At 46.4% G+C, this 11,941-nt stretch overlaps 1 protein-coding gene across 4 annotated transcripts in view; it reads right to left on the reverse strand.

The window, feature by feature from the left end:
• RGS9 (regulator of G protein signaling 9) overlaps positions 1 to 11,941 on the reverse strand; it is a 107,364-nt gene that overhangs the window by 21,655 nt on the left and 73,768 nt on the right. For all 4 annotated transcript variants that reach the window (XM_017855855.1, XM_017855856.1, XM_017855854.1 and 1 more), the window contains 3 exons: positions 9,167 to 9,282; positions 4,365 to 4,452; positions 2,137 to 2,275 (listed from right to left, as the gene is read on the reverse strand). In XM_017855855.1, coding sequence (XP_017711344.1) covers positions 2,137 to 2,275; positions 4,365 to 4,452; positions 9,167 to 9,282 — 343 coding nt within the window. The remainder of the gene's footprint in view (positions 1 to 2,136; positions 2,276 to 4,364; positions 4,453 to 9,166; positions 9,283 to 11,941) is intronic.

An 11,941-nucleotide genomic window follows, 5' to 3' on the forward strand; every position in this document is an offset into this window, starting at 1 on the left:
TCTCATATAACCCATATCACATACTCTATCTCATATAATCTACATCACATAACCTACATCATATAATCTATCTCATATAACCTATATCGAATAGCCTATATCACATAACCTACATCATATAAACCACATCACATAACTGATCTCATATAACCCACATCATGTAACCTACATCATATAATCTATATCACATACTCTAGATCACATAACCTATATCAGATAGCCTATATCACACAACTATTATATAACCTATATTTCACATAACGATATCAATATCTATATCACATAACAATTCACATAACCTGTATCATATTAATCTATCTCATATAACCTGATATTACATAAATCTATTATCATATACTATATACATATTCTATTCATACTAATATCACATAACTATATCATATAATGTTCTCACCATAGACTATATTCACATAACCTATTCAGATGAGCCTATATCAACATTAAACCCTACTCATGTGACCCTATTCATAAATTATCTCATATAACTACAGTTACATAATCTATTATCATATAACCCTATATCATATAATCTATTCATATATTATATCACATAACTATATCAGATAGGCCTATATCCACATTATAATCTATAGCATATAACCCACATCATATAACCTATATCATATAATCTATCTCATATAACCTGTATCAGATGGTCTATATCACATAGCCTGTATCATCTAACCTATATCACATAACCAATATCCATAACCTATATCACATAATCTATCTCATACAACCTATATCACATAACCTATATCAAATAGCCTATATCACATAACCTATATCTTATAAAGATACTTTGCCATTAAAGAAATCATTGCCATAATGAGAAGTTGAAGCACCCAAAGAAAGTCTTGTCAAGGATGGCACCAAAGAAGAATGAAACTAGTCAACTTCTCTAAAGCTAACTCTGAGCCTCTGATTCTAGTTTCTTAAGAAAATGATTGATTTTTCTCTCAGGTTCGCTTCATGTATTTTTTTAAAAATTCCCACCACATTCACACTTTGTTAATAATCCAGAGGGCTATCTGGATTCTCACAGAGTCTTACTACAACCACACACACACAAATTTGTCTCTTCTAGACACTATGCCTCTATGTGTAATATTTGCTTAGGGCCAGGGTGGTGAGAATTGCCATCACTCTACAGCAGAAACTAAGAGCTCAGCCTTGAAACCCAGGAAGACCTGGGTTTGATGAATCCCAGCCCCATCTCTGGTGAGACCTTGACCAAGCCACTAGATTCTGGAGCAGCAAAGCCTAACTTGTGGGTTGTCTTTGAGCATAAAGTTCTGTGTTTTGCACAGTGACTGCACCTTGTAAGCTCTCAATAAATGAAGGCTGTTATCATAATGCTAGCATTACTAATGCCATCACTCCTACCTGCCTACCACTGCAGAGTGGGGCCCATAAGGATGCACACAGCTTCTACAGGAGTCCCTCTAGGCCCATGAGTGAGGGGCTCAAGGCAAGTCCACTCCAATAGACAGGGGGAAGAGATGGCTGACAATTCTGGGTGTTTTTTTCTCTCTCTCTTTTTTTTTTTTTAAATATATACAGAGACAGGATCTCACTGTGTTGCCCAGGCTGGTCTCAAACTTCTGGGCTCAAGCAATCCTCCCACCTCAGCTTCCCACAATGCTGGGATTACAGACATGAGCCCCCAAGCCTAGCTGCATCCCACAACCGGCAAAGCGCTGTCCATGTATCATCTCCCTTTTTCCTATATGTAAAGAATTTTCCGGCCGGGCGCGGTGGCTCAAGCCTGTAATCCCAGCACTTTGGGAGGCCGAGACGGGCGGATCACAAGGTCAGGAGATCGAGACCATCCTGGCTAATACGGTGAAACCCCGTCTCTACTTAAAAAATACAAAAAACTAGCCGGGCGACGAGGCGGGCGCCTGTAGTCCCAGCTACTCGGGAGGCTGAGGCAGGAGAATGGCGTAAACCCGGGAGGCGGAGCTTGCAGTGAGCTGAGATCCGGCCACTGCACTCCAGCCTGGGTGGCAGAGCAAGACTCCGTCTCAAAAAAAAAAAAAAAAAAGAATTTTCCAGGTACCTAGGGATGGAAGGCCTATCTGGACCCTGTATCCTCAGCACGGATCTACCTACCTTCTTCATGAGCATGTAAATGTGGGTCTGTGCGGCATCCAGCACGTAGCGGTGGGGGTGCTTCAGCCCCTTCACCGTGATGTCCATGGTCTTGCCATCTATGTTGATCCAGCGCCTCGCCCCTGGGGCCAGGAACAGCCTGAAGTGGGAGGGAGATGTCAGTAAAAGTAACTAAACCAAATGGGTTCATGAAAAGCTCCCAGCTGCTTGGAAGGGAAGGACTGACGTGACTCAGGTTACCCAAAGTGAGGGTGGCAGTTTTTTTTAGGAGACACTAAAGAGCGTGAACTTTTGAAGAGGCTGTCAAGCAATTTTTCCTCGAAGCAAGAAACATCCAGTATTGGGAATGCGAATATTTAACTTTGATGTTTCCAGCCTCCAGGAGAGAGAGCAAGAAGGGGCTGGGGTAAGCCCGGGTCAGATTAGGCCCTGGCCATGAGGGCGAAAAATTCAGCCTCCAACTTCACACCTTCTACACCAGGATTCCAGGGCCGACCTGGGACCAGGCTAAGATACCTTCACACAGGTATTTTGGGGGTCTCTGCTCTCCCTCTCCCAATCCAGATGTGCTTTGTAATGAATCTCACATGCTGCAGTGAGAGGCAGCCCATGGTCCCAGAACCCAGGGGTCTGAGCCCCTGGGCAGACAGGCCAAGGCTCCCAGTTAGACCAAACTTGGCCACACTTCCTGAGCCTGTGGCTCTACCTGGGATGTCGGGATGCAGAACTCTCTCAGTCTTTCCAATTCTGAGCTGTTGCTGGATTAGAAATACTCACATGAATATTTTCCCACCTTTCTAAGATGTACATTAAAATTTTGGAATTCAAACTGAGATTTACGTAACTAGGGAGCCTGGGGAAGAAGGAGAATCACACTAATGGCAGACGCAGCAGGCTTCCTGTAGCAGATTTTCAGAATCAGGAGTTATGTGTGTGTCACTGTGTGTAAGGCAGTCAGGCACCCGTTGTACTGCGAAGGATGTCATGGAACCTTCCTGGACCGTCAGCCCTCCCCACTGCACCACACCTGCACCCCCATTTCTCTCAATGCATGGATCCCCTCCCTGTGGGAGGAGCTGGGCAAATTTGCAAGAGAGTGCATGAACCCCTAAGTATAAGAAGAAGTGAGACCTCAAGCTTTTCTCTTCAGTGCTGCAGGTGCTTCTCTGGAAACCGGGGTGTTGCAACCTAAGTTCATTTGCAGGAAGGACATCCAGGATCCAGAAGCTAAGTCCTCAGAGGAAGGGACTGTTTGGCCTGCTATCCAAAGTTCAGCACCACAGTCTCGTGGCTGCAAAGGGCTGGTTCCAGCCCAGCGTGGTGCTTGGGCTTTGGGAAACACGGCTAAGCATGTGAGCATGAACTAAAAATGCTGGGCCCTCGGTGTCCAGGACTCGTGTCCACTGCAGCCAGTGCAGATGAAAGAGCCCACAGAGATGGGACCACAGCAGGACAGGAGCACCCACCAGGCCTGCAGGGGGAGTAGCGTCGGGGAAGGGGAGTGTGGCTTTCAGCAACCTTGGGGGCCTCATCACACCTTCACCCCTTCTCCACTTGGCCATTGAAAACAGGACTGACCCTTTTAACCTGGAACGCTTGGCTCTTGTATAATTTGGAGGAGAGACGGGCCTGGAGAGGGACAGACTTATTGCTGCTCAGAACAAGTGGGGGCTAGAGCCGTGATGTCAGGAGTGAGATGTGCCCACCCATGTTTTTACCCCAAGCTGCACTCACTGTCTCAGACACGTGGGAGGAGCTCCCTTCCCCTGTGATCCTCACATCTCTAAGGAATAGGTTTTCCCATGTTGCTGCTTCTCTCTCTCTCTCTCTCTCTCTCTCTGTCTCCCCTCTCTCTTGCTCTCTCTCTCTCTCACACACACACACACACGCACACGCACAGCCCTCAGGACACCTAAGAAGGCTTTAGTCAAAGACAGAGCACTCTGCACTGTAATTCGGGACAGCTTGCTTTTTTAACCCCTAGACACATTCCCATAGGAACAGGAGACTCACACTGCATGTCTCACCAGGCTTTCTTCAGGGAACCCCCAAACCTCCCAAAGCAGCGGGGAAGTATTTCTAGCATGGCAAGTACAGCGAACCGATGCTGACCAGGGCCCAGCCAGCCACCAGGCTGTGGTCCTCTCGTCCAGTCTCCACCTCAAGCGCAATGGGGTGGTTCTCGGAGGCCCAGGGGAAGGCTTTCCAACGCCCTGGCTGATGCTCACTTGTAAATCTCCTCTGCTTTCTCCTTGACCTTGGACTGATCTCCGTACTTTAGATCCTCGCAGGCTTCCCAGAACCCCAGATTCTCTCCTGCGTGGTGAGAAGTCCACATGGATGAGGGCCGGGCAGGAAATAAGTTGAGAGAAGAAAAGAGGAAATGAAAGAAATGAGTCAGCCAGGACGGATTCCATTTCCCAGCTCGGTGAACACCTTTCCTGCCACAGAACAAGCTGTTGTATATTGTGATGCTAGACAAAAATACTCCTTGAGGAAAGGAGCCACATCTTCCCTTCTACGGCCTGGGAGAACATTGGGAACTTAGTAATTGCTCAATACGTGGTCTTTGAAATAAACTAGATGGGCACCTACCATGTTTGCAGCAATGCATTCACACTGTGGCGGCTTCCTTTCCTCCAACAATACACAGGCCAATGTTCATATCACCCCCCAGAGGTTGTCATACTCTTTTTTATTCTAGCATTTGGCTGTAGCAAATATTGCTTGAATGAGTTCGCACATGAATAGGCTTATATACATGTGTTGCTACCCTACGGTTTTCTTCATAAAGACCTCCTTCCTTTGCTCCTGTTGAATGACTGTGCGTGAGTTCTTCCTCCTTTGTTTGGCTGTGCTTAGAGAACCCATCATTTCCAGTCCCTGAGCGGGCATATTCCAGGCCACGGTTCTTACAGAGAGGCTGCTCAAGCAGCAGTGCTGATGGACTGACCCTCAGGGAAGGTCTGGCCAGGAGCAGAACTGAACTGCGCATCACCTGAGCCAGAGGGAATTGGCCCAGAAGGAAAAGCCAGGTTCCCCCAAATCCTTCATCTCCCTCCAACTCAAAGTTCTCTAACCTGCAGCGCCCAGAGGCACCATGCATATGTTCACACGGTGGTCCCAGGTGGCAATTTTTGCCTGGGAAAATAAAGATGATCACGAGAGAGCAAGTGTGTGTGTGTGTGTGTGTGTGTAAATCGTGGAGTGTGTCACAGTGTGGAGAAATGAACAACAAAATCCTCTCCTCTCCTTTCTCAGTACAGTTGACCTTGAACAACTAAGTGGTTAGGATGCAGACCCCCATGCAGCGGAAAATCCAAAAACTTAACTACAAATAGCCTGCTGTTTACCAGAGGCCTTACTAATAACATAAACAGTCAATAGACACATACGTGGATATGTATCTACATATCTATTGTATGGATTCATGATACTTTTTCATAACTTTTTTCTATTTCTAGGCTGTGCAGTTCATCTGCAAGTTTTTTCAGATTGCTGTAAATCCCCCCAAGTTTTTAAATATATTTACTGAAAAAAAAATCCACCTCTAAGTGGTCTCGTGCAGTTCAAACCAGTGTTGGTCAAGGGTCGACTGTATGGTTTTAAAGCTCCTGGGTGTTTCATATTAGAAAAGGCTGCACAATTCTAAACTAGTTGGCATTTGTCCCACAGCTCTGTAGAGGTCCTTCCTCTTCAGCATGAACTTTAGGGCGTTCTTTGGACCGAGATCACAGACCAGTGATGCTCTTCACTAAAATGTAATTGACCTGACAACAAGTGCCATGTAAACTGTCTTGCCCACAGCAAAAGACAGTTGATTGCTTAGGAAAATTAAGCAAGCAATTATTCATGATAGCCAAAAAGTGGAAAGCACTCAAATGTCCATCAATAAAAGAATGGATGAACAAAATATGGTGCAGACTACAAGGGAATATCATTCGGCCTTAAAAAGGAAGGAGATTTCCGCCAAGTGTAGTGGCTCATGCCTGTAATCCCAGTACTTTGGGAGGCCAAGGTGGGTGGATCACGAGGTCAGGAGTTCGAGACCAGCCTGACCAAATGGTGAAACCCTGTCTCTACTAAAAATATAAAAATTAGCTGGGCATGGTGGCACATGCCTGTAATCCCAGCTACTCAGGAGGCTGAAGCAGGAGAATCACTTGAACTCGGGAGGTGGAGGTTGCAGTGAGCCGAGATCACGCCACTGCACTCCAGCCTGGGTGTCACAGCAAGACTCCATCTCAAGAAAAAAAAAAAGGTTAAAATGGTAAAATTTATGTTACATATATTTTCCCACCAAAATATTAAATAAGCACACAAAAATGTGTACACAAAAGTTCATAGCAGCATTATTCATAATGGCTAAAAAGTCAAAGCAACCCAAATGTCCACTGACTTATGAATGGATAAGCAAAATGTGGTACATACAAACAAGGAAATAGTACAGGGTCATTAAAAAGGAAGGAAGGAAATATAATGCAGTCATTAAAAAGGAACCAAGCAGCCAGGCACAGTGGCTCACGCCTCCCAGCACTTTGGGAGGCCAAGGTGGGTGAATCACCTGAGGTCAGGAGTTTGAGACCAGCCTGACCAACATGGTGAAACCCCGTCTCTACCAAAAATATAAAAATTAGCCGGGCATGGTGGTGGGCGCCTGTAATCCTAGCTACTCGGGAGGCTGAGGCGTGAGAATTGCTTGAGCCCGGAAGGCACAGGTTGCACTGCACTGAGATGAGATCACGCCACTGCATTCCAGCCTGGGTGACAGAGTGAGACTTTGTCAAAAAAAAAAAAAGAACAGAAATGCTGTTACATGCTGAAACACGGACAAGTCTTGAAAACATTATGCTAAGTGAAAGAAGACGAAAGGCCACATAGTGCATGATTTTGTTTATATGAAATGTCTTGAAGAGGCAAATCCATAGGGGTAGAAAGTAGATTTGTGGTTGGTTGCCTAGGGCTGGGGTGCAGGAGAGGAAGGAATAGAAGATGATTCTAATGGGTAAAGAGTTTCTTTTAGTGTGGCAAAATGTTCTGGAATTAGTGATGATGGTTGCACAATTTAGTGAATACACTAAAACCCCTGAATTGTACACTTTAAAAAAGTTAATTTCATGATATGCAAATATTTCAATTTAAAAATCTTTTTAAAAAGTAAATGAGCAAATTGATGATTTATCTGCCCTATTCATACCTAAAGCCTCAGGAATCTCATGAGGAGATGGCTAATAATACGGTTTAAATAACACAGGGAAATCTTTTCGCTGGATTCTCATTAAGGAATGAGTGCGGGGGGCAGATAATAAACTCAGGGTGTATGTTGTCACTTTGCCACTAGATGGCACTATAACCACTTATTCACCAGTCCATCCATCTTTTCTGGGTTTTGTTCTAGAGTGGTAATTAGACTTGATTAGGGAGGCAGACTATCAACAATCCATATTATCATGTAATGTTCTGCATCCGGCAGTCAGCCAGGCTAAAGGCATGTCCAGTAGGATTCGTTACTGGAGCAGTGCCACAGACAAGTGGATCTTGGGTAGTAAGCCGCCGAGTGCCAAGGCTCAAGCGTGATGCCCCCAGGGCTGGGGACTGAGCAAGGAAGTAAAAGAATCCCGTAAGGGTAAATATTTCAATGAAGGTGGTGAATGCACAGCCTGATTCTGATCTGGCCTCGTGGTTTTCGTGGATGCTTCTCCGGGAAGTGCAGTATATTTAAAAAGCCAAAGGCCTGGTGCGGTGGCTCACGCCTGTAATCCCAACACTTTGGGAGGCCAAGGTAGATGGATCACTTGAGGTCGGGAGTTCGAGACCAGCCTGGCCAACATGGAGAAACCCTGTCTCTACTAAAAGTACAAAAATTAGCCACGTGTCGTGGCACGTGCCTGTAGTCCCAGCTACTTGGGAGGCTGAGGCAGAAGAATCACTTAAACCTCAGAGGCGTTGGTTGCAGTGAGCCGACATTGTGCCACTGCACTTCAGCCTGGGCAACAGAGCGAGACTCCATATCAAAAAAAAAAAAGTCACAGTGCCCCTTATGAGGTGACATCCAGAGATGGGATATAAAATGTGGCCCTGCCCATTCCACTAAAATCCACACCCTCCTAAGGCCCTGAAGAAATCAGGCCAGGAGTTAAGGTGATGGCTGTCAATCACCACACATTGGAATCATCTGAGGAGTTTCCAAAATTTCAGGGATTCCAACCCCCACCAATTTAAAAGCAACTTTAGGGATGAGATCCAGGAAAATATGTTTTAAAATATCCCCAGGCAGACTGAATGTGTAGAACCACTGAGCTAAAGAAAATCAGGAAGCCAGGCGCAGTGGCTGATGCCTGTAATCCTAACACTTTGGGAAGTTGGGGAGGGCGGATCACCGGAGGTCAGGAGTTAGAGACTAGCCTGGCCAACATGGTGAAACCCCATCTCTACTAAAAATACAAAACAATAGCCAGGTGTGGTGGCAGGTGCCTGTAATCCCAGCTACTTGGGAGGCTGAGGCAGGAGAATCACTTGAACCTGGGAGGCACAGGTTGCCGTGAGCTGAGATCATCCCACTGCACTCCAGCCTGGGCGACACATCAAGACTCTGTCTCCAAAACAAAAGAAAAGAAAAAGAAAAAAGAAAATCAGGCTGGGGACAAAAGAGAAAGAAAGGGAAAGCCTGCCTGTCTCCCTTCCCTTCCTCCAGGTTCATTATACTTAGGCTGGAAGGAGCGGGAACTCCTCGGGTGACAGCGGGGGCATCCAGGATGAATGGAGCCCTCAGAAATGTGAGGGATCCAAATGTGGATTCTGTGAGCAGGTGCAATTTTCCCCCAGACAGTGGGGCCTCTTTGAGTCTATGGAAAGAATGAGTCTTGGGCTCACGTCCCATTCTTAAAGCTGTGAAAGGAAGCGACTGTTTGAGGGCATAAGCAAAGCTCTGAAAACATCTGCTGAGAAATTCCCCAAACCTTAGGCCAGACATTAAAGGACTCTTTCTAAAAGTAAATTATTTTAATTTTTTTTTTAAACAAAGACCCACCACTGAATTCTTTCTTGAGGAAGTACTGGAAGCTCTGTCGACCTTTGGGGTCTCGGATCAATTCGCTGAAGTTGAAGGCCCATCGTTCCACTCGCATCTTGGTTGGGATTTCCACCCTGCAAGGATGATTTGTAAATGCACCAGATAGGTAGGGGTTGTGCCAGGCGGTGGCCTGGGTTGGGGTAAGAGGCTTTAGTCGAATGGCCCAGGGCTCAATCCAATCCTCCTCCTCCTCCCAATCCCTGCATAACACACAAGCCAAGTAATTACTTGCTAGGAAGATGCGGCCACAGACAAGTCCCCTGGGGCTCACATCAAAGACATGACCATCCCAGCGGTGAGGAAGATGCCCACTGTTGGGATCCCACACTCAGGTCCCGCTCGCTTAGCCTTCAAGACAAACGAATTCAAATGCCTCCTCCAAGGGCTGGTAACAGCCTAGAGCCTGGCCAGCAGAGGGTCAGCCTGCCACCTGGATCAGGAGAGAATTCTGGAGCAGCATTGGCGATGGGTGCTACAATCACTGCCACCTGCTGGGTGCCTATCACCCATGACAGCTGCCCCTCCACCATGGCATGCCCTGGCTTCTGGTGGAAGCTGGTGGCTCCTCCTGTACCTGCCTCAGGCCACGTGCCTCAGAGTAGACCCGTTTGCCGTCTCTGCACTCCCTTTCAGGGCTTCCTCTAAGATGCAGGTCCCACTGCGTTCCTTGTTTGGAAAGATTTCCCTGATCCCAGGTAGGACATTCGAGCCCAGCTAGCAGAGATCTAACAGTCCAGAGAATCAGAAAAAGACTCAGTTTTCTCCCCTATTCCTTACAGAATTCTCCTAAACCTAACACAGACCTTTGAAACTAAGGTTTCAAGTCCATCACACCATGTTTCCCACTGATATAGCAGCTAGGACCAGAACCAGGCATAATTCATGTCTATGGGATCCAAGATAAAGCCTGCCAAGCAAGTTTTACACTTTTCTTAAGAACAAGTGTAGAAACAATAAGAAATCCGATAACACTAATAGCTGCCATTCACAGAGCATTGTCCTATGTGAGGTACTGTGTGTTACATACCATTGAATCCTTAAAAAAACACTATGAGTTGAGTATTACTATCCCATTTTATTGTCAAGAAGACTGAGGCTCAAAGAGATTAAATATTTGCCAAGTCTCACATAATTAGTAAGAAGCTGAGTTGTGATGACGACAGTGGTTTGCAAACTTCCACATGCATCAGGATCACCTGGAAGACGCATTGAAACAGATTGCTGGGTCCCAACCTCACAGTTTCTGATTCAGTAGGAGTGGGTGGGGCCCAAGAATATGCACGTCTGACAGGTTCCCTGGTGCTGCGGACGCCGCTGGTCCAGGGACCACACTGGGAATCAATGCTCTAAACCAGCCTCAGAATCCTGGCTGCTTGTGAAAATCAGCAGAGCTTTCAAAAAACACCGATAGGGGTGAGAGAGCAACCCAGGCCAATTAAATAAGAGGTTTGGGAGGATAAGGCCTGAACATTGATGTTTCTGTTAAGCTTCCCCAATAATCGTAATAATGTTCTAAAATCTAAATCATTAAGAACAAGACTTCCCACTTTCATGGGAGCTAAGCTATGAGGATGCAAAGGCATAAGGAATTACACAATGGACTTCAGGGACTCAGGGGAAAAGGGTGAAAAGGGAGTGAGAGATAAAAGACTACAAACTGGGTTCACTGTATACTGCTCAGGTGACAGGTGCACCAAAAAAAAATATATATATATATATGTGTGTGTGTGTGTATATATATATATATATATATAAAATAAGTTCAACAAACATATAGGATCCACAATAAAGAACAGGGCTTCCCACTTTAACGGGGAGTTCCAGTTGTCACCCACCCAGTGCCCTCTGATCAACGGTTGTTACACAGAACACACCCTTTTCTTCTCTCCAGCAACCTCTACCTGTCTTCAATACCATGCTCCCCATTTTACTTAAAATTCAGCTGCCATCCATCTCTCCTCCCCAAGCCCTCCTAGGACAACCCTCTTCCTGGCCAGGTTCCCTGCCTTCTCCTCCATGGAGAGCCGGCGTCTGCACACACTTGTCCACAGGCAGACACAGGTCGCCTCTCTCATTCAGTACCCTGGGAGGCAGACACGGGCTGCAGAGAAGCACCCCAATAACCAGAGGCCACAGAGGATAAGGGAAGCCACCCCAGAAGATAGCTCTAGAGTCTTTGGCTCTGCAGTTGACCTTAGTAGACAGGGGACCCCCAACTCCAGAGGATTGGCCTCCTTAACCCGTTAGCTGCCCAGAGCGGGCCACGTGGAATAGGTACCAGTGTTGCTTGAGATAAGAAGTGGGACCCTCCCAGACCAGGCCTGCTTACCCAGCTGGGTCAGTGTCACCTGTGTGTTCCTCATGGCCTCGGCAGTGTTGACCCAAGCTGTGACCTATACCTGGCACTCCCTCCTTTCCCATCACCCCACCTCCCTCACACACTCAGGCCTGTCCTTTCTCCCCTGTCCTCCTCTCTCTCTCCCTCTAACTTGACCATTATACCCTTCTCTTCTTCCTCCCTCTGTGTGCTGGAATTCTCCTGCATTTCTGCCTCTGCCCCCTCTTCCAAATAACACATGAGTGCAGGTCCAGTGAGCAAAGAGTGTTCAAAACTGACAGAGCCAAAGGGCAAGGGAAAGGGCAGGTTTAGGGCTCTGCCCACCCAGAACTTAAGTTTACTCTAATTAGATATCAAACTTGCAAAGCCATACATATGATTTTTTAATTTTCAAA

The sequence above is a fragment of the Rhinopithecus bieti genome, unplaced genomic scaffold (assembly GCF_001698545.2).
Source record: "Rhinopithecus bieti isolate Rb0 unplaced genomic scaffold, ASM169854v2 scaffold_39870, whole genome shotgun sequence".
Classification (NCBI taxonomy): domain Eukaryota; kingdom Metazoa; phylum Chordata; class Mammalia; order Primates; family Cercopithecidae; genus Rhinopithecus; species Rhinopithecus bieti.